Source organism: Camelina sativa, chromosome 14 (assembly GCF_030686135.1).
Source record: "Camelina sativa cultivar CO46 ecotype springtype chromosome 14, ASM3068613v1".
Lineage (NCBI taxonomy): Eukaryota > Viridiplantae > Streptophyta > Magnoliopsida > Brassicales > Brassicaceae > Camelina > Camelina sativa.
In genome coordinates, this window is record NC_141893.1 from 31,372,612 (window position 1) to 31,395,668 (window position 23,057).

Consider the following 23,057-nt stretch of genomic DNA (forward strand, 5'->3'; position numbering starts at 1 on the left):
TGTATGTTATTTTCAAGTTCTCTTTGTAAAAAGTTATGATAATATATGTTTAAAAAATCATGTATTATTTAAAAATGTTAATTAATAATAATTAGGAATATTTGTTGGTCCATTAAATATATCATGCATTTGGATTTTGAAATAATATGTTTGATTTATTATTTTATTGAAAATTAATTCAACAGCTTTGTGTGACTTTCCGGATTTGGCGCAACAAGATCCGTGGAATGTTAATACTTTCTTTTTATTTTAATGCCCGAAAAAAGAAAAGAAAAAAGGTAACATTCTCTTTAACCAGAAAAAAAGGTAACATTCCACGAATGCATGGGTAGGTTTAAGTAAAATCAAATACTATGATCACATGCAGTTGTGTTAAAGAGTTCAAGTGTGGTGGACCAGTGTCCACACTGCGGTCGGACCCGCTTCACTTTATGGTCTAGGTTTTGGCATCTAGCTATCTCAGAAGTCACATTTCTATCACACAATCCACAGACACCGATACAATATTTAAATTTCTCTCATCCATTTAAAGTTTTTTTTTGGATATCTATGTTAAAGTGAACAATTAATTTCCTTTACCGTGCAACACGCATCAGATCCGAATTTCTCACATGTGAAGTGTGAACTACTAAGTGAATTGTGCTGTGCACTGCATACACGCCTTGATTACGAAACACTCATACAATTTTTTTTTTTTAAATAGTGGTATGTGTTTATTTTTATTGTCGTTTTAATCAAATATTTGTGTGTACACATCTTTTTACATAGCATTAGTTTTTAATCAGATAAGTTAATGCCGAAGCTTCAATCATTTTTTGTTCCTATTCAAAGTGAGTTCAATTTGTTGTATGATAGCTGAAAGTACATCAACTAATGTCTACCCTAACAAAAAACTTGTTAACCTTATGAAATCATCCTAACAACTACTTGATTTTAATCATTAGTCCAATGTAACACAATTCAAATCCTTTTTAGCAAAACATTCAAATAATGTTCGAGCAACCATTTATTGTATGTTGTTTTCAAGTTCCTTTCATAAAAAGTTATGATTTTATATGTTTAAAAATCATGTATTATTTAAAAATATTAATTAATAATAATTAGGAATATTTGTTGGTCCATTGAATATATCATGCATTTGGATTTTGAAATAATATGTTTGATCTGAAACTTTTTGTTTTTATACTTTCACATCAAATTCATTAAAAAATTTGAAATCCAACAAGAAATCACTAAACAAATGCTATTTGATTTTCAGCAGTACTTAGAAATCAATAATTGAGGACTTTTCAATAAATAACATAATTTATGAAGACTATAAAATCCAAATATACAAGTTTCAATAAAGACTTTAAAATCAAATATTTGAGTAATACATAATTTTAATAAAGACTTAATAAAATCGAAATCAAATAACGCATGATTTTGTCTTAAATTCTAAATCAATCAAAATTCATGAACCAACAAACCCCAATCCCCTAATTATATCCTCGATTCGATTGGGTTCCAAGATCTCAATTAATTGGTTAGAAGTTAAGTCTTTCTCAATATTGGCACAACAGCACAGCACCTAACAAAAATTAAATTAGTAGTTACGACTTACAAGTATGTAGTTAGCAATGCACACAAGTTATATAGATATTAAAATTAAAAGTTGCAGAGAAATAATATTGAAACTGGTCGTGCTGCGCATATGAGAAAAACAATTGCTAAGTTGCAGTTAAATATGTCAAAATTCATAACTGTGAGCCTAAATTTCAACAAAATGTCAGAACATTTCTCTCTCTCTCTCTTTGCTTTCCTTCCAACCACAAAACAGCACTGTCCTAAATTAAGACTCTTACTCCTATAAAACTAGAAACAGAGAACAAACGAGCAAGAAACAACCTATTGCATTCTTTGATGGGTAGGTCATCACAAAGCTTCTTCCTTTAAGTCATCCATAGCGACATCATCTTCATCTTCAGCCATCTCATCTCTGAAGAGAGTTTTGAAATACGGTAAAACCTTAGGAAGCACTTGCAAATCCGCCATGTTTATACTCATCAGATCAAAGGCAATGCAGGTATTATGCATATGCGACTCATCAATCACTGGAATCTTTGGATATCTCTGGCTAAAATGCGTTAGCACAATCCGGTACACACCTGCCGAAGATCCCATATCGATCGCTTCTTTGGTCGTGCTGTGATTCTTCGCCAAAGCTTCTTCTATCAATGCATCTTCAAACGTCGCCTGTCAAAAAAAAACAATCAGTTTATAAACATCGCCTGTCAAAAAAAACATTTACAGAATAAGTCAAAAAAAAAATATTTACCTCATGTATAAGAACTGTTGCATCTCGTGATGCTTCAACGATCTCGGGACAAGGTCTAGTGTCACCTGAATAAACCATTTTCCACCCTGGGATACGTTCTCCAATGCTGTTTACTCTTTCAGCTGCTTTTATAACGACACCAAAGGCTTGAGGACAATGTACAACAGGAAAACTAATCAAATCCTCCAAACCGGTTTCGCTAAGAACCTTCTTCAGATTCTTTAAACAAAGCAAAACCGAAGAATCATCTGTCGGGATATCAGATCTTTTGAAGACACTCTGCATGGGACTTCCTTCACTAAACAAAGAACCTTTTGCATTACCTCCACTTTCCAAAGAAGCCCAAGAGGTTGCTGTTGTGCTTCTACAATCAAGAAACTCCATATCTAAATCCTCAAGTCTTTGATATGCATCGAGAAAGCGTTTAAGCGGCCTCGGTCCAACTACAATCACTGGCTCATGAGTCACTCCTTTCAAAAGCTTGCTTCTAAGAGCTAGTATTCTCGCAAGACCCGCATGGTGATCGGCGTGGATATGAGAGATCCATATACATCTCATCTTTTTAACCGCTTCATCTGCACCGTCTAAACCATATCTTCTTTTAAGCTGGCCCAAGGTTCCTTCGCCACAATCTAGAAGAAGACTACCTCTAGAGAATAAATCAATATAAATTGCACTGACGTTTCGGTATTTTGAAGGCTGAGATGAACCAGTGCCTAAAAGAACAAACTCCATGTCATCTCGTCTAATATCTTCAAGACAGCTAGGAAGAACAGTGTTGCTCTCAGTCAGCCATAGCTTTTCGATGATCGTCTTGTTGTGTTGTTTATTCCAGAACTGTTTGATTTCTTCGCTTTTATCTTTAATCTCCGGGATTTCAGAAAGCAGCTCATCCACTACTTCTGAGGATGTCAATTGAGCAGGGATAAAAGATCTGTCCATCCCACGAATAGCAAGGGGACGCAAATTGAACTGTCCACAATATACAGAGAAATTTAACAGATGAGGAGATTTAAGAGAAATGATAGATTCAGTTTGGAAAGTGTTGGAGAGTGTCAATACCTTGAGGAGATTTTCAGCAGTAATGGTTTCAGCAAGATTTGAACTTGAGCACTGTAAGAATATACAACTTTACTTAATAAAATTAGACGAATCAAACTTATATCAACTTAACATGAAAAAAGCAATCAGCAAACCTCGTCCGAAGGAGTGGGATCTATGATTTGAGAAGGCCAAAATCCAGGAGCAGGAAAGAACTGCGGGCATAGATAGTTAAGTCTGGCAGCGATTCTTGAACTTGCTTTCAGAATCGGGAAAGCCATATTCTTCCTGGATAATATACACCAACCGCAACATAAGCACCGAGCAACTAACCTAACAGTTTTATGATGAGAAACAACTTAAAGAAGAGGAGCAAACCTTTGATGGCCAGCAAGAATGTGTTGAGACGAATGAAACTTCTTCATCCAGCTTTGGTAAGTGGGACTACTTGTCACAGAAGATGGGCTTAAATGTATAATACAATTTACAAACTTTGTTCCATTGGTTTGATCATCAGGACATGAATAATAACTTTCCAAAGAGTTCACTGAGAACAGTGCTGCAGCGTGCGACTCTGTTGGACAGTCCACAAGGAAAACAATGGGACCAGGAAGTGAAGGTCCCATAACATCACTTGGATAAACCGTAATATCTCTTTCATCTGACTTCACTGATTGTCCAGACTGAAGCTTACTATATTTTGGACCAGGCCTAACACCAAAAACCTTCTTGGCCTTCTCTAAGTCAAATTTTCCCAATATTTCAGGTAATTGACATACATATACAACTGAGAGCTCGTCAGATTTGTTGCCAGAGTCTTCCTCAGAGTGACACGGTTTTAAGACAATGGCGGATATTTTAACAATTTCGTCGTTCACAAGAACAATAGGATCAGGTGTACTCGAAGGACCAAAACTCCGTGTATGAACCATAGCCGCCCGTGGAATAAACGACTTCATTGCATCAACTAAATAATTAAGATCAGAAGGACCCCATACATTCACCTTTGTAACCAAAAAAACAATACTTCAGCAATTTCATACACAACAAGAAACACAAAAACAATATGTCAAGAACACTCACCGAAAGACCATCTTCACCAATACCAGCAAGAGTTAGTAGAAGACCTATCACATTAAAACAAGAATAACTTAAGCATCACCATAAACCTAAAAGCTCAAGCAACAAAAGACAGAACTCGAATGCTGGAACAAACCTGGAAGTCCTCCTGCTGTCTCTGAGCAGACACGAGACAAAAATACATGATCAATCTGTAACAGATTCAGCAAATCATCAAATTTCAAGCTCCACCTCATCACACACACACACACATACATAAACAGAGGAGACTCAATGATACTAACCTTTGATAGTTTAATCTTATGTTCTGTACAGAAACGTTGCAAGCCCTAAAAAACACATTCAATTTACAAGTAAGTGATCACGAAAACATACTTCAAAAATTGCTGAATCTGTAAAAGGGAATTTATATACCTCTCCAGCATTAAAGATGAATCTTTGCTTGTCAAAGAAGAGTAACACAGATGATGATGTATCCTGGGTATCCATTCCCGTTCCAAGTATCTAAATTGATCAAATTTCAAACAACAATTCAGGATTAAAAATCCAAAATTGGAAAAACGAAGAAGTCTATGATACATAACCTGTGCGTAAGCAATGGTGTTTGAGGGATTAAGCTTTTGGCTTTTGCGTTCAAGATTTCTTTTTTTCTTATCGGTTTTGTCAATTCCTTCAGCTCTTCGCTTATTGAACACGAATGAATTAGAAGACTTGGAACCATTATCAATAGCTTCGAGCTTCTCCATTGAAGACGACGAAGTAGAAGAGAAGAGGGTGGAGAGAGAGAAGGATCGTCGAGAGAAGGGTCTGAGAGAAAGAGGAAAAGGACCAGACTTTATAGAAGAAGAAGAAGAGAGGAGAAGAAGAAGGCGTAGGTTTTTGGGTAAATAGGGCATTGAGTTTATCATCTCTCTCTCTCGGAGAAAAAACTCGAACTTTTCCTCTTTCGCCCAGAAGGGTTTTAGCAGCCAAGTCAAAAGAAGATGACTTTAGTATATCAATTTATTGTTTGGTTACATAAACAATAAGCTGGAGTAGCTCAGTTGGTTAGAGCGTGTGGCTGTTAACCACAAGGTCAGAGGTTCGACCCCTCTCTCTAGCGTTATTTTAATTTTTTTAATGATTTTATTTTAAAAGGTAGAATAACCGAAGAAGAAAAAATGCAAACACATCATCGTAAACCAAACTCAAACAAGCGAAAGATTGAAAAACAAGAATACCAAACTATATAAAAAAAAAAAACATACACACACATATCATTCATCTCATTCATAAGCAAAGATTATTTAAGCAGAGGAAATAAGAGGAACACGTTCGGACTCGGTTGGCTCAGGCTTGGCCTCGGTGATAAAAGCGGTGGAGTAGATAACTCCAGGTCAGAGGTTCGACCCCTCTCTCTAGCGTTATTTTAATTTTTTTAATGATTTTATTTTAAAAGGTAGAATAACCGAAGAAGAAAAAATGCAAACACATCATCGTAAACCAAACTCAAACAAGCAAAAGATTGAAAAACAAGAATACCAAACTATATAAAAAAAAAAACATACACACACATATCATTCATCTCATTCATAAGCAAAGATTATTTAAGCAGAGGAAATAAGAGGAACACGTTCGGACTCGGTTGGCTCAGGCTTGGCCTCGGTGATAAAAGCGGTGGAGTAGATAACTCCAGCAAGTCCACCACCAACAAGTGGACCGACCCAATAAACCCAGTGTCCTGAGAAATCTCCAGCGGCGAGAGCTGGTCCAAAGGAACGAGCAGGGTTCATGGAACCACCAGAGAACGGACCGGCTGCAAGAATGTTAGCACCAACGATGAGTCCGATGGCTAGCGGAGCGATGGTTCCGAGAGTGCCATTGTTGGAGTCAACGGCTGTGGCGTAAACGGTGTAGACCAATGCGAATGTGATAATGATCTCCATCATTACTCCTTGTGTTGATCCTACTCCAGCCGCAACGCTGTGGATTGGAATCGCCTGCGTTTTAAAGAGTTTTTTGCGTTTTGTTAGTAATTTCCAAAAGAAAAATATAAAATCCCCTATGTAAAAACTCAGTTCACAGCTTTCCATTATGGCAAAATACAAAATACAACAATTTAATAATATTTTCAAATGAATGATGTTTTAAAAAAAAAACTAATATAAGAAGAAGTTGGTGAGTATGGAAAAATATGAACCATTTCGTAACTAATATTTTCACAAATTATAAGTTTATAACTTTATCAAATAAAATTTGAGGTTATTCTCATAAATGGTTTTCCGAAACGAATAGAGATATTAATCTAGTTATAGTGACTAGTGAGTATATTAGACCATACCAAACCACCGGTGACAAATTTGAGAAGGAAGCAAGCAATGGTGGAGCCGAGAAGCTGAGCAATCCAGTAGAAAACTCCGGTGATGATTGTGACTTTTCCACCGACGACAAGGCCAAAAGTCACGGCTGGGTTAACATGGCCACCAGAATGGTTAGCTGCGATCGAAACCGCCACAAATAGAGCAAAACCGTGGCAAATCGCAATCGCCACTAGTCCGGATGCATCAAGAGCCGCGTTCTCCGTTAGCTTTCCTGTATCATACAAACAATAATGACATTCGGTAAGTAATAATCCAATTTTATCAAATTAGGAGACTAAATCACATTTTCTACGGAAAAAAAATGGTAATAGTTTGATAGAATCGGTGTAACAGTTGAAAACAATGTTACCAATATAACTAGATAAAAGTAAGTTTCGATTCTATTTGGTTGGTCAACGTTAGCTTCCCTAGCCCTCTATGTTATAACTGGTCAAGTAGTGGCCCATGATTAAATATATTTGATTATAACGATCGATCCTATTTGGTTAGTAACAATCGATTTTATATGATCGAGCGAAATAAGCGAATTTGAAATGTATATTAGGTTGCATATGGTGCAAACTGAGAGATAGAGAACGAACCAAAGGCAATGGCGGAACCAACGCCAGCGAAAACAAAGAGCAAAGTAGAGATGAACTCGGCTAGGTAAGCTTTTAAAGTGTTCAATTTAAAGGAGTCTTCAAAGGAACCAAAGTCAAGACCGGCCATTGTTGAATGTGAAAAGAACGTATAGAAGAAAGAAGCAGAATATTTTTTTTGTAAATTATAAAAACTAGTTTCCTCTTACTGAAGAATAAGATTAGTTGCCGATGCGAAGCACACACAAGGACCCTTTCCATGTCCGACTTTATATATAAGAGCATATTCTTAGTATATAATCCACAAATAATTAACTACCCCACTTTTAACAATATAAGATTTGTAGTGCGCTGGACATGAGTTCTAATGATTGGTTTTTTCCCTATTATATAATGTTTTACGTCATGGCCGGTTAACGAAATGTTGATGATAACGACATGAGTAATTGTAAAAGAGAATTTAAATCCATGATTAAAGTTTAGCTAGCCATTTATCAGTTCACATAAATACGTGGTGGTTATATAATTCAGTAGCATGGAATCAAGAATTCAATTTTTTTTCGATTAGGTGACCACAATTAACATGATTGATCAATGATCATATGTTTTTTTTTTCAACAAAACACTATTAAATTAAGTAACAAGATTTTTGGACTCTCTTCTATAAAGAGCATGATACAACCAACTAACTTACATAAAAGAAAAGAAAACCACGGTATGTTATTTAAACAAATGCATAACATCCGGATCAAACTACAACGCAAGAGATAACAAACTTCAAAACTTAATTACCAATATCTAAAACATAGATAAAAAGATATTAAAATCATAAAGATAGTGATATCCACCAAAGAAATAGGCCATATGAAGTGACGGGAGGCTGACCAAGACCAAATCATTGGCTGCATAACAACAATGATCATATATTTTGGGAAAACTAACTAATATTTTGATTTGGTGGACCTAAAATATTAACGGAGAGGATCAATACAATAAAAACTGAATGTGTTTAACTCCAGTGTTGACACCTCAGCTTTTTAGTTGAAGGAGGAGTTGACATATCAGTTAAAATACTTAGCCAATCAAATTATAAGAATTAATACATCTCAATAATTTTGTCCAATAATAATCCTTTTCCATTCCACAGATTTTTTTTTCTAGGTCCAGCTCATTTACAATGGTGTCCAAAAAAACAGCAAAAGAACCCAAATTAACCTGTGTATGGCAATTAGCAACGGAGGAAGGTGACGAGCAATGCACACTCAACACCAGAGGAGAAAAGATGACATGGAAACCCTAATCGGATATGTAATTCAAAGAGAAGAACAATAGTCTCACACCATTCTTGAAGCAAGTGAAGACTACGTACGAGTCTCTCATACTTGATGCTATGTTTTGGATTTGGTTACAAATTTGACCTTAATATTCCTCTCTTTTTCTGTGTAGAATATTCCAGTCTTTCCTTAGTTCTAAAACCCAAAGGAAGAAGATGAAGAATTCCATCCGAGTAAGCTCCCAAAAAATCCTGCGACGATCCAATAGAGCACCTAATATGTCTATATTTTGCATCTCCTTAGCATGCATTTGTCATACATTTAGCTAGGATAACTAGTCGTTTTGCATCATTTTAGAACCTTTTTTATACACTTTGCATGTTTAGGAAGTTTTTGCATCATCCTTGCATACATTGTGCATTTCGGAGTATTTCAGGTGTCTAGGAGACGTCGGAAACGCAGACTCTCAGACACGCAATCGAGCCACGCAATCGAGCCACTCTCAGCCACTCAATCGAGCCACACTCAAGTACCCAGTCGGGAACACTCATCCAAGCCATTCTCAGGTCACCAGTCGGGAACGCATCATCCGAGCCACTCTCAGGTCACCAGTCGGGAACGCATCACCCGAGCCATTCTCAGGTCACCAGTCGGGAACACATAACTTGAGCCATTCTCGAATCGTCAATCGAGCCACTGGTTGCACACCGACCAAATCGCGCATGTCAGGAAGGTGCTCCATCTTACACGCTTCAGGAGATTCCCGAACCGACGTTCTATCTTGTCGTTTTAAGTTTTAGGGATTCACATGTTTTTTTTTACTATCTTGTATTTTATCCCGTATTGTTTCTTTTCCTTAAGGTTAACCTAGCCACCGAAAAACGTTCTGAGACTTGTAATCTGAGACCTTTGAGTTTATTCAGTATTTTCATTTGATTTCTTCTACAAGTTGTTCATCTTATTTTTATCTACTTAATAATGCTTGTTTCAATGTTTTCTGGGTTTGCATCCTTGATGATGATTTTCGGATCTGAGTAGTGTAGTACTGCTTGAGGATGGGATAGATTAGGTGGAGGATCTTAGGATGTAGAGTGTTTAAGCTTTGATTTGTATGATTCCCTTCTGGACTAGAATTAGAAATACTTGTTCCTCTCTGATCAATTGGAACTAGGTTTTAGACATTTCCACACCCAAAAGGTGTTCGATGAAATGTCTGACCAACTAGTGCCAGAGACTTACGTTCCTAGCCTAAGAGATTAGTTATCTAGGATGTTTGTTGACGTGAATGAACTTGTTTGCCATGCCATGCTTGATCATGTTTCTCTAGCGAGAGCTAGGTTTGGAAGTGGTTGAGTCTGAGTAGCTTCTGTCAAGAGATTGAATTAGCTAAGTCGTGATGTTCATTGTTTAGGGATAGTTTGCTTGTGGCATGTTAAACACTCGGTAGACCAGGATACTCTACCGACATCAATTACCCCATCCATAGGACTTCTTTCTTTTTGATTGATATTACATTCCTGAGACTGTTTCGTTTGTTCATGCTTAGAATCGTTTTTGGTTTCACTTATTCTTGTTCGCTTCTTGTCATACATTTTCGTCTCTAGTTCTGTGACTCATTTCCGTTTTGTATTTTGCCCATTCTAGGATTGTTAGAAAAACACTCTTTTTGAATTGGCTTAACTTGTGACTTCTTGATTGCATCTTGAGTGATAGTAAAGATTCCCAACTGGATTGACACCTTAAGTATTACAACTGCATAAGGTTAACTGAACCTGCTAGGATAGACATACAAAAAGTCTAGTATCAGCACCGTAGTCCACCAACGAAGTGTGTGTTCATACTCATTAGACGAGATCTCATCCTTCTCGCCATGGCGAAATATCCCAACCATTGTTGTTACGAAACATGGTGTTGGTGGGATCGTGGTGGGTTCAAATCAGGGATCGAGTGGATCAGTTGTGGAGAAGACTGTGTTTAAGATTAAATTAAAGTCTTTTGATGGTTAAGCTAAAAGAGTTGAGAAGTTTTACATACATTAGGGTTAGTTAGACTATTTATATAATTAAGTATTTAAGTCTATCTGACTTAAATGTAAATATTTGTAAGTCATCCTAAATTTTTGAGATTTCTCTATATTTATTTTATTAATGCATTTTTCTATTTTATTATTGCATAAACCATAGTTTTTACAGTTAATTAAATTTTTATAAAAATAAATTTTCAATAATTCAACATATTTAAAAATTACATATTTAAAAAATCTAAAAGTAGTTATAAAAAGTATTCCGCGGTGTAGCACAGATTTAACCTAGTAAGATATAAAGAGACGAAAAGAACGTAAATACGAGGACAAAACTAGTAAGATATAAAGAGACGAAAAGAACGTAAATACGAGGACAAAAATGAGAGGGATAGTGTGAGCTGTGACCAACGAGGAACAGGCATGGATCTTAGCGACCAATGATCTTTCATGTGATATATGGTAAGATTTTGAAGAGCTCTTTCTCTTTTCTATGTAGTTTTTTTTTTTTTTTTTTTTTTGCGGATCAATTTAGTTCAAGATTTAACAAAATATGATGGTAATTTGGTTGACCAAACCATGTAAATTAGTGGGGGATCTAGCAAGAAAAGTAATATGGGGCACAAATCCTTTTTTAACCAATTTTTTTTTCAGCACTAAAAAAACATAACAAAATGTGAAAAAAGTAAAAATATTGAGAAAAAATTGCAAGATATAAGATTTGAACCTTTCAACTTCAATATAGTGTGGACACTCTTTCCAAATAGGCTAGAAACACTGTTATTGATACATCACTTAAATTGATTTAAAAAAGGTGTACGGGGAACGTGTCCCACCTACTATAAACGTAGATCCGTCCTACATGTAATATTGTAAATTTTTTGTATTAATGCGATGTTGATGTAGTTTTTTTTTGTTAGTAACATGCATTAAATATATACGTATTTAAACTCGGCTGATTGAACAACGACAATAACATGGAGTAAATTATTATGTTAAATATCATTATTGCAAAATATTTTTCTTTATAAAAACAAAACAATATCTAAACATACATATGTATATATTTATCAAATGGACAGTGTATGGCTAGGATAGTAATTGGTGTGTACATTATACTTTCTAATTATTAAAACTAAATGGAAATGTGAATTTAGTGTCACGATCTAACTTATTTGATTAGTTAATGCAGCAGAAGTGTAGAACTTAATTAAACTTTAAAGTCAAACCTAGACTTAGTTTACGCTTTACCGAATGGGTTGAGATTAGGTGGCCGCTAAGTTGGAGGCTGAGTTAAACAAATCTTGAAAATTTTATAATAAGTTTGATTTCGTTGTCTTGCCTCTATTTATGAACAAGAATATTTACCAATTAAGAGTTGTTGACTTTATATATTGTTTTCCTAGTTTTTACTCCAACTTTTACTCATCTTTGATTTAGTGTTTGCCCTCAATAATGTAACAACTAACAAGTCTTACATATTAAAATATGTAACTGATTAATATACATTTTTCAGTAAGCATGTACAATATTTTTTTTTTCCAAAAAATAGGCAGACGCAAAAGATACAAAATTATTCTTAAAACTCAGGAGAGAGGCTATTATGAATGACCAACGTAGCGGTTGATGTCTTGATGATATTCCAATGTATGTAATCTCTCTATGTGATTTTCTTTCTTGATGAAAATTTAAAGAACTTTTGCTAACGAATGAGCATATATATCGAAAAGAAGAATTGTGTAATTTCGCTACATTGATTCAATAATATTTTGTACACATTGACAAAATGTCATATCAATGAATAAGGTGTAAATGTTAGTGAAAAATTGAATAATCCTTTAGGTTTTAGAATTTCTTACTATTACAATCTTGGATTAGCGTTTCAGCTTCCTACATATTTTTTTAAAACCAAACCACGTTGTAAATTCAAACCACATAAAATTAGATAAATCTTAGAAAACTTACGTAAAGAAAAAAAACAAATATGTCCTTTGAGGCGAACATGTTTCGGCTTTCTACTGTGCCAAAACCCAATATTACTACGAAAAAAAAACTAAGGAGAAACCACATGTGAAGGTAAAATAAATAGTCTCAACTCTCAAGTCTCAAGTCTCAAGTCTCAACTCTGACGTCCCTTGTATTTCTTCTTTTTCCTCTTTATCGTCTCTCTCTTGATATTGCACTCCGTCTAGACTGTAGACCACCATCACCATGGGCAGAAGAAGAATTTTAGACCGTAAGATCTCTCTCTCTCTGTTGCTCGGATTTGTTTCTAGATTTCATCTGTTTTTAATTGTCCGATGTAAATTTTAATAGATCTGATGATTGTTTGATGAGTATATATTTTTTCCCGTTTCGTGATTGTTCTGTTGATGTTTTGTGTTTGTATTTGTGTTTATGATAAGAAAAAATAGAGTAAAAAAGTAATACTTTTATTGATCTGAAATTTGAATGTATACAGACTCGATTGTGTTTTTGATACAAAGACTCAATCTATACTTATATGAACCGAACCATTGTGTTGTGTGATAACTGACCAGACACAACTATAAAACAGAATAACTTGTGTCCCTTAATCAAATAACTAACTTATATAAATGTGTTGTGTTACGTAAATGTGTTGTGTAAATATATTATGTAAATGTGTTGTGTAAATATGTTATGTAAATGTGTTATGATGCGAGATTTGATTATGCTTCAACACTCTCCCTTAATCATATCTCGGCTTCACTCCAAGCTTTCTTCCTTGCCTTTGATCTCGAACTCTTCATCATCTGCCACAGTTCAAACTTCAAACAACCTTCTTCTTCCCTTGCAAGCAAGGCACTTTCGTCTGAGTTATTCCATCTAAATGAAAAACTCTTATGCTTCATCTGAATGTTCAGTATCCTTCTTCCTTGAGGATCAAGAGTGATGAAGTATTTAACTTCCTTGGTCATATGGTTAGTGCATCCGCTGTTAACTAACCATGTCTCATCTTTTACTTTTGATGATACTTCTTCTTCAACCATACTGAACAGCATGTGATCCTCATCATATGTCTCTTCTAGACTTAGATCCGCTCCCTCGGTTCTTCTTAGTTTGCAATTTTTGGCTAAATGTCCCGGTTTGTTACACACAAAACATTTTCTCTCACTGTTAGCCATAGGTCCTCTTCATCCAACAATCAGTGATTGTTAAGTTTGCAAACGCCACACCATTTATGAGCCTTCTGATGTGACCATGGATGGAGATAATAAGGATGAGCTTGTAGCTGAGCTTGAACATGAGGAATATGTAGCTGAGCTTGAACCAAAGGAGCTTTTAGATGAGGAACCATTGCTTGTACCTGTAGGACCTATGACTAGACCAAAAGCTAAGCAACTAAGAAATGCACTAAATGAGCTTATTCAAGAGCTTATAGCCAAAGAGAGCATGGAAAAATCTATTTGGGATGATACCTATCATGTCCAGCCTACTTTGAGTCTAATTCAAGTCCAAGAAAGTCCAAAATAATCACTTTCTTTTGTGGTCAAAGCGGGGTGACGAAAATGGAGTTCAACTTACCTTGGGAAGGAAACCTTGGGAAAGAAAACTTCAAGAGTTGGGTCTCCATTCAACTATCTATATTTATTGTCTTTTAGTTTCAAGAACAATTAATACTTGGCCTTGTTACCAAGTTTCTTATCCCTATATAAACACATGTAATCTCATTTGAGAATAATCAACCAATTTTCCTTTTCATTTTAAGAGTCTATCTCTTTGTTCTTTGTCTAAAACACTTTCTTGTTTCTTGGTGTGTAATATCCAAGCAACAGTCTCCTATTGCTGGACTAGTGTGTCATATCTAGCAGCGATTGGAGTTGGGAATATCAGCAGCCTTCCGCAACTGCTGTGCGACCCCTCGATCCATCAAATCTCCCTTGTCGCACCTTGCATCTTGGCGAGTTCTATCCTTTCTAATCCGGCTGAGTGATCCTCGAATTTGGGCGTATCAAGTGGTATCAGAGCCACTCAACCGGTACTTGTCTGTTCATCTTCTCATGTTTCATTTCTAAATACTACTTCTTTCTATCTTAAATCTGGGCCATCTCCTTACTAGGCCATCTCTATTTTTTTTTAAAAGAAAAAAAAGAAAGAAAGAAGAAAAAAAAATCCTCTTAAAAAAAAAAGATTTGCATTTGGCTAGGTGGTGGAAGAGAAATCCTGCTGGCTGAGGAGAAATCCAGCTTTGGAGTGGTTAAAACAGATTTCACAAAATCTTCTTGTCTTTCTATCTTCCTTCTTCCCTTGTTGCTTGGGAATTTCATTGGGTTGTTTGGATTTGTTCTCTTAGAACTTAGGGAGAAAGCTCTTGAGTGACCTACCAAAATTGAGAGAAACACTTTTGTGTGTGAGGATTTTTTATCTGCTAATTTTTGGTGTTAAATTTTCAGGAAACCATGGAAAGTGATGGAGAAAGAGATCGGCCAGAAAATTCTGTCGCCGGGCTATCTAACTTGCAATTGAGGGCATTAAATGACATTATTACTAACCTTATGAATATAGGTCTAGAAGAACTACACCAGAGGCTCGACGAGATTAAGAATAGCCAACAAACCCGTTCTAGACCCGCAACCAGGAGAGAACATTCAAGGAGGACTTACCGGCCCAAGGAGGAAATTGAAGAAGAGGAGTTCCATGAAGAAGATGATCGATCTATCAACCGACCTAGGCGAAGTCATAGAAACCGTAATCAAGGTGGTGTTAATCCTTTTGGTACAAGAAATGACAATTTAGGTGGTTTAAAACTTAAAATTCCAACATTCGAAGGTAAAAACGATCCGGATGTTTACGTAGAATGGGAAAAGAAAATATAGTTAGTGTTTGATTGTCAAAAAATTTCTGAACTCAAGAAGGTTAGGTTAGCAGCAACTGAGTTTATAGGCTATGCTATTAACTGGTATCATCAAGTTGTGACTCAAAGGAGAAGGACAGGTGGAAGACCAATAGCTTCATGGGATGAGCTCACTACCTTGATGAGGAAACGGTTTGTGCCGGTTCATTACCACAGAGATCTCCACCAAAAACTCAGACGCTTGCTTCAAGGAACCAATTCTGTGGAGGACTATTTCTAGGAAATGGAAAGCTTAATGATCAAGGCGGATGTAGATGAAACCTTAGAAGCTACCATGGCCAGATTCCTTGCAGGCCTCAACCGGGACATTGAGGACAGAATGGAGCTTCAAGAATATGACGGCTTGGAGAAAATGTTGCTTTGCTCCAAAACCAAGAGGAAGGGTTTCTCTAAACCTTCCTTTGCTCCAAAACCAAGTTATCAAGATAAAGGTAAGTCTTCGACCCCATCAAATTCAGTTTTTAAGACTAATGCTCCTGCTCGTCTTGATAAAGGAAAGGCAGTCGAGACCAACAATCGGGCAAGGGATATTCGGTGTTTCAAATGTCAAGGACTTGGACATTATGCCAACAAATGTCCGAATCAAAAGGTAATGATCCTCCTAGACAACGGTGAAGTGGAGTCCGAGGAAGATAAAGAAAAAGAGGAAGATCTCGGTCCAATCTTTGACGAAGATGAATAACAGTTTGAATATCCAACTCAAGGGACACTTCAGGTCACTAGGAAATCATTGAGCGTTCAGCCTAAGTCCAATGACCGAGAACAAAGGGAGTATCTCTTTCACTCTAGATGTTTAGTTCAAGCTAAAGTTTGTTCTTTGATCATTGACGGTGGAAGTTGTACTAACGTTGCTAGTAATACTCTTGTTAGGAAGCTTGGACTTGAGACCAGACCTCATCCGCGGCCCTTTAAACTAGAATGGTTGAATGAAACAGGCGAACAGTACATCAAGGAGCAAGTCATGGTTCCTCTTACCATCGGCCGATATGAAGATTAGATCATGTGCAATGTTCTTCCCATGGATGCAAGCCATATTCTTCTAGGACGACCTTGGAAGTTTGACAAGAGGGCGATACATGATGGCTACACCAACCGACATTCCTTTGAGCATAAAAGAAAGAAAATCACTCTGGTTCCTTTAACTCCGTTGGAGGTCCATCAAGACCAGGTCCAGTTGAAGAAAAGCCAAGATAAAGAAATTAAACCAGCAAAACCTGAGGTATCTCCTAAGAACTCTAACTTCTTTGTCAAAGAGAGTTAAGTAAGGAAATATTTGTACTCTCAACAGCCATTGCTTTTACTTGTGTATAAAGAAACACTAATAACATTTTTTGATCTTGCACCGGAGCTCCCGAGTGATTTGATAGATGTTTTGCAGGAATTCTCAAATACTTTCCAGAAGAGAACCCTAATGGTTTGCCGCCAATAAAAGGTATAGAACACCAAATTGACTTCATCCCTGGTGCATCACCTCCAAAACGACCAGCTTATAGGACTAATCCCGTGGAGACATTGGAGCTGCAAAGACAAGTTAATGAGCTCATGGAGAAGGGGCATATCAGAGAGAGCATGAGCCCATGTGCGGTCCCAGTCCTACTTGTGCCCAAAAAGGATGGAAGTTGGTGCATGTGTGTTTATTGTAGAGCCATCAACAACATCACAGTAAAGTATTGTCATCCTATTCCTAGGATTGATGATATGCTTGACGAACTGCATGGTTCTTGTGTCTTTTCTAAGATAGATCTCAAAAGTGGATATCACCAAATACGCATGAAAGAGGGTGATGAATGGAAAACTGCTTTCAAAACTAAGCATGGGTTGTATGAATGGTTGGTTATGCTTTTTGGGCTAACAAATGCACCCAACATTTTTATGAGGTTAATGAACCATGTTTTGAGAAAATTCATTAGAATCTTTGTTGTAGTTTACTTTGATGATATCTTAGTCTATAGCAAGAATATGGAAGAACATGTTCAGCATCTAGAAGCGGTTCTTACAATTCTTAGAGAGGAAAAATTGTTTGCCAATCTTAAGAAATGCACTTTTTGTACGGATAACTTTGTCTTTCTAGGTTTTGTTGTTAGTGCAGATGGCACTAAGGTTGATGAGGAGAAAGTTAAAGCTATCAGAGTCTGGCCAAGTCCTAAGACCGTTGGAGAAGTAAGGAGCTTTCATGGACTAGTTGGATTCTAAAGGCGCTTTGTGAAGGACTTTAGCACTATAGTTGCACCACTTACAAAAGTCATTAAGAAATATTTTGGATTCAAATGGGAGATCAAAAGAAAGATCAATGACAATGCCTACCAACTTAATCTTTAAGGTAAGTACAATGTGAGTTCAATCATTAATGTTTCTGATTTAGTTCCCTTTGTGGCAGATGATCTAGATTTGAGGACAAATCTTTTTCAAGAGGAGGGAGATGATGTGACCATGGATGGAGCTAATAAGGATGAGCTTTTAGCTGAGCTTGAACCAGAGGAGCTTGTAGATGAGGAACCATTGCTTGTACTTGTAGGACCTATGACTAGAGCAAAAGCTAAGCAGCTAAGGAATGCACTAAATGGGCTTATTCAAGAGCTTATGGCCAAAGAGAACATGTAAAAATCTATTGGGGATGATACCTATCAAGTCCATCCCACTTTGAGCCTAATTCAAGTCCAAGAAAGCCCAAAATAATCACTTTCTTTTGTGGTCAAAGCGGGGTGACAAAAATGGAGTTCAACTCACCTTGGAAAGGACAACTTGGGAAGGAAACCTTGGGAAAGAAAACTTCAAGAGTTGGGTCTCCATTCAACTATCTATATTTACTGTCTTTTAGTTTCTAGGGTTAAAATGTGTGACAATCCAAGAGTTCGGAATGAATTTGTTGTATTTAGACACCACTTAGACCATCTCCAATGGTTTTCTCTATAAATAGAGGAACTCTATATAAAGGTGAGTTTTACTTCAATCCACCTCTATTCTCACCTCTAAAATAGAGATTGCTATTTTTTCCTCTATTTATAGAGGAACCTTTGTAAAAAAAAAAAGGGTTCCTATATAAATAGAGGAAAAAATAGCAATCACTATTTTAGAGGTGAGAATAGAGGTGGTTTGGAGTAAAACGCACCTCTATTATAAAGTTTCTCTATTATAGAGGCAAAAATAGAGGACCATTGGAGATGCTCTTAAACTCATTTTGTCCCGAAACAGGCCAAAACTGAGAAAACATTGATTTGAAGCAGTAAATAGCTTTGTTACTGTTTTTAGGGTCAGAATGTGTGACAATCCAATGCATTTGACTAATTGTAAGAGTTCGGGATGAATTTGGAGTGTTTAGACAACACTAAAACCCATTTTATCCCAAAACAAGCTTAGCCCGAGAAAATAGGCAAAAACCTAGAAAACATTGATTGGAAGCAGTAAAAAGCTTTTTGTCTTTCTATGTTCAAAATGTGTGACAATCCAATGCATTTGACTATTTGTAAGAATTCCGGATGAATTTAGAGTGTTTAGACAACAATTATACCGATTTTGTCCTGGAACAGGCTAAAACCGAGAAAACATTGATTCAAAGCAGTAAACAGCTTTGTTTACTGGTTCGAGGGTCAGAATGTGTGACAATCCAATGCATTTGACTAATTGTAAGAGTTCGGGATGAATTTGTAGTGTTTAGAAACAAGCTTAAACCGAGAAAATAGGCTAAAACCGAGAGAACATTGATTCGAAGCAGTAAACACCTTTGTTACTCTTTCTAGGGTCAAAATATGTAACAATCCAATGCATTTGACTAATTATAAGAGTTCGGGTTGAATTTGGAGTGTTTAGGCAACACTTTTACCCATTTTGTCCCAAAACAGGCTTAAAACGAGAAAACATGTTAAACCCGAGAAAACATTAATTTGAAGCAGTAAACAGCTTTGTTTGTGTTTCTTGGGTCAAAATATGTGACAATCCAATGCATTTGACTAATTTTAAGAATTCGGAATGAACTTCAAGTGTCTAGACACCACTTATACTCATTTTGTCCCGAAACAGCCTAAAACCGAGTAAACATTGATTTGAAACAGTAAACAGCTTTGTTACTGTTTCTAGTGTCAGAATGTGTGACAATCCAATACATTTGACTAATTGTAAGAGTTCGGGATGAATTTGGAGCGTTCAGACAACACTTAAACCCAATTTATCCCAAAAGAGGCTTAAACAGAGAAAATAGGCTAAAACCGAGAAAACATTGATTCGAAGCAGTAAAAAGCTTTGTTTGTGTTTCTAGGGTCAAAATGTGTGACAATCCAATGCATTTGACTAATTGTAAGAGTTCATGATGAATTTGGAGTATTTAGACAACAATTATACCCATTTGTCCCGAAACAGGCTAAAACCGAGAAAACATTGATTCGAAGCAGTTAAAAGCTTTGTTATTGTTTCTAGGGTCAAAATTTGTGACAATCCAATGCATTTGACTAATTGTAAGATTTCGGGATGAATTTGGAGTGTTTAGACAACACTTATACCCGTTTTATCCCAAAACATGCTTAAACCGAGAAAACAGGCTAAAACCGAGAGAACATTGATTCGAAGCAGTAAACAGCTTTGTTACTCTTTCTAGGGTCAAATCTGTAACAATCCAATACATTTGACTAATTATAAGAGTTCGGGTTGAATTTGGAGTGTTTAGACAATACTTATACCCATATTGTCCCAAAACAAGCTTAAAACGAGAAAACAGGCTAAAACAGAGAAAACAGGCTAAAACCGAGAAAATATTAATTCGAAGCAGTATACAGCTTTGTTTGTGTTTCCTGGATCAAAATGTGTGACAATCCAATGCATTTTACTAATTGTAAGAGTTCGGAATGAACTTGAAGTGTTTAGACACCACTTATACCCATTTTGTCCCGAAACAGGCTAAAACCGAGAAAACATTGATTTGAAGCAGTAAACAGCTTTGTCACTGTTTCTAGGGTCAGAATGTGTGATAATCCAATGCATTTTACTAATTGTAAGAGTTCGGGATGAATTTGGAGCGTTTAGACACCACTTATACACATTTTGTCCTGAAATAGGCTAAAACCGAGAAAATATTGATTTGAAGCAGTAAACAGCTTTGTTACTGTTTCTAGGGTCAGAATGTGTGATAATCCAATGCATTTTACTAATTGTAAGAGTTCGGGATGAATTTGGAGCGTTTAGACAACACTTAAACCCGTTTTATCCCAAAACAAGCTTAAACGGAGAAAACATGCTAAAACCGAGAAAACATTGATTCAAACCAGTAAAAAGCTTTGTTTGTGTTTATTGGGTCAAAATGTGTGACAATCCAATGCATTTAACTAATTGTAAGAGTTTGGGATGAATTTGGAGTATTTAGACAACAATTATACCCATTTTGTCTCGAAACAGGCTAAAACCGAGAAAACATTGATTCGAAGCAGTTAACAGTTTTGTTATTGTTTCTAGGGTCAAAATGTGTGACAATACAATGCATTTGACTAATTGTAAGAGTTCGGGATGAATTTGGAGTGTTTAGACAACACTTATACCCGTTTTATCCCAAAACAGGTTTAAACCGAGAAAACAGGCCAAAACCGAGAGAACATTGATTCGAAGCAGTAAAAAGATTAGTTTGTGTTTCTAGGGCCAAAATGTGTGATAATCTAATGCATTTGACTAATTGTAAGAGTTCGGGATGAATTTGGAGTATTTAGACAACAATTATACATATTTTGTCCCGAAAGAGGCTTAAACCGAGAAAACATTAATTCGAAATAATAAACAGCTTTGTTACTGTTTCGAGGGTCAGAATGTATGATAATCCAATACATTTGACTAATTGTAAAAGTTGGAAATGAATTTGTTGTGTCTAGACAACACTTATACGTGACCTCGTAGATGTGGCACATGCGTCTTCTAGGACGTCTAGGATTACCTAGTCCCTCTAGACCTAGAGCCTGATACGTTTGTTCAGAATGTCAGCACAGCTCTTATATAGTCGATTACCTCTATATAACTTTTTACTTTCCATATAACCCCACACAATTAAAATATTTTACTACTAATTACAAAATAGAAATATTTATATATTGTATTGCAATTAATAAAATAAATATATTGAAGATTTTGTTAATTTATAAAATTATGATTCTTTTATCATAAATGATTTTTCTTATTAATTGTTGACTCATCATATTATACAAAAAATTAGTTAGTAGAAAAAAGTTAGTTGATAAAAATCTAAATTTATTGTTCTACATATGTTGTGATTATTTCTAAAACCGGACATATATTACTAAATTAATGAAAGAAAAGTGTATGTTCAATGTTCCACATCGGTTAAATTCAAATAAATAGAATTTAAACTTAACAAGCATCGGTATGATCTAGTTTTTTTAATCAAATAGTTTAACTATACCATATATTAAAACTTAAAAATATTATTAATGTATAACTAAGCTATACTAAAAATTTTAAACATTATGAACGTTTGAATTATTAAAAGAAATTACTTCAGAACAGGTTATATGATGGGACAGTTTTAGATAGACATTAATATAAATTCAAAATATTATTAGCCTATGTTATATTATCACTTTATTATTTTCCTAATACCACCAAAATTAGAATATTAGACATGTCGAATTAAGTTAATTTTACTATGATGGTACTATGGTGGTATAAACAAAAAATTGTTCATCAATATACCACGGATTTAAATCATGTATCCCTTTTAGTGAGAGTTCAATACAATTTTTCCTATAATGTGACCCTCCTTAATTTGTCAAGATTTTCCACTGCAAATTGAATTTGTGTGTGGTGATGCAACATCTCTCTTTATACTTTTGTATTCTCTTTCACTAGCTTTAGCAACTTTCAACTCTATATTTGCTCTAGCTAAATGCTTCAACGCTTGGCCACATACAGATACCAGAAGGTTAACACAAACCTCTTTTGTTTTTAGTCTTCATTTTTTATTAATATACAGTATAATTTTATCTCGAAAACAATTCGTTTTTTTGCTTTCATTATCTATGTTTTTTTAGTCTCAACATGTTTTGGTCGTCTGGGTCCAGTATCATTATTCTAGTTTTTATGGCAATAACAGCAACCTCGAATTGATTCTTCAACTCATGATATAACCAGAGGAACAAAGTACTAGTTTAATGTGGACACAACATTTTTTAAATAGTTACTTAAGATTAAAAATAAATTTCAAACGCTTAATATTGTTTTCTCAACTAAAATTTTACGTTCCTTTATTCTGCAAGAACTTTATTTTTTTAATTAGTCAATATTTTCTATGTTATGCATTTGGTAATGTCACTACAAGTATTTTTAAGACTGAACTTTGTATTGATATTTTTACATGATAGAATTCAAGTTACATATCAGTTTAACTTTTAGTTTGATAAGGTATAACAATGTACGTGTGGTGTGGGCAAATGTGTAGAAGACTAACGCTTATCCTTAACCTACCCTCTCTTGTTGTCATCCACTGTGTTCGCCTCACTTTGTACCGTCTGAATTTTAAGGGT

General features: G+C 35.6%; 2 protein-coding genes, 1 non-coding gene and 1 pseudogene across 3 annotated transcripts; 2 read left to right on the forward strand and 2 right to left on the reverse strand.

Annotated features, from left to right (window-relative positions):
* Positions 1–1,694: 1,694 nt before the first annotated feature.
* On the reverse strand, positions 1,695–5,423 carry LOC104742720 (tRNase Z TRZ3, mitochondrial). The gene is made up of 10 exons (XM_010463753.3): positions 5,023–5,423; positions 4,853–4,942; positions 4,723–4,767; positions 4,575–4,629; positions 4,442–4,485; positions 3,737–4,362; positions 3,514–3,646; positions 3,380–3,430; positions 2,318–3,289; positions 1,695–2,235 (listed from the first exon to the last, which is right to left on the reverse strand). Exons 1-10 carry the CDS (start codon positions 5,344–5,346, stop codon positions 1,915–1,917), a joined length of 2,661 nt encoding a protein of 886 aa, XP_010462055.2. The 5' UTR covers positions 5,347–5,423; the 3' UTR covers positions 1,695–1,914.
* Positions 5,424–5,466: 43 nt separating this feature from the next.
* TRNAN-GUU (transfer RNA asparagine (anticodon GUU)) lies at positions 5,467–5,540 on the forward strand. The gene has a single exon. It is a non-coding gene; the product is annotated as a tRNA-Asn (tRNA).
* Positions 5,541–5,841: 301 nt separating this feature from the next.
* On the reverse strand, positions 5,842–7,641 carry LOC104742721 (aquaporin TIP2-1-like). Its single transcript, XM_010463754.2, has 3 exons — positions 7,380–7,641; positions 6,759–7,009; positions 5,842–6,417 (listed from the first exon to the last, which is right to left on the reverse strand). The coding sequence occupies exons 1-3, from the start codon at positions 7,504–7,506 to the stop codon at positions 6,025–6,027; spliced, it is 771 nt and encodes a 256-aa protein (XP_010462056.2). The 5' UTR covers positions 7,507–7,641; the 3' UTR covers positions 5,842–6,024.
* Positions 7,642–15,009: 7,368 nt separating this feature from the next.
* On the forward strand, positions 15,010–17,450 carry LOC147928864 (uncharacterized; annotated as a pseudogene).
* The last annotated feature ends 5,607 nt before the right edge of the window (positions 17,451–23,057 follow it).

Coding starts and splice junctions, on each gene's coding strand:
- LOC104742720 (XM_010463753.3), bottom strand. CDS start 5,346: ATGATAAACTCAATGCCCTATTTACCCAAAAACCTACGCCTTCTTCTT. Junction 4,943..5,022: donor ACACCATTGCTTACGCACAG/GTTATGTATCAT, acceptor TGATCAATTTAG/ATACTTGGAACGGGAATGGA. Junction 3,431..3,513: donor ATCCCACTCCTTCGGACGAG/GTTTGCTGATTG, acceptor ATATTCTTACAG/TGCTCAAGTTCAAATCTTGC.
- LOC104742721 (XM_010463754.2), bottom strand. CDS start 7,506: ATGGCCGGTCTTGACTTTGGTTCCTTTGAAGACTCCTTTAAATTGAAC. Junction 7,010..7,379: donor TGGTTCCGCCATTGCCTTTG/GTTCGTTCTCTA, acceptor TGTATGATACAG/GAAAGCTAACGGAGAACGCG. Junction 6,418..6,758: donor AATTTGTCACCGGTGGTTTG/GTATGGTCTAAT, acceptor TTTAAAACGCAG/GCGATTCCAATCCACAGCGT.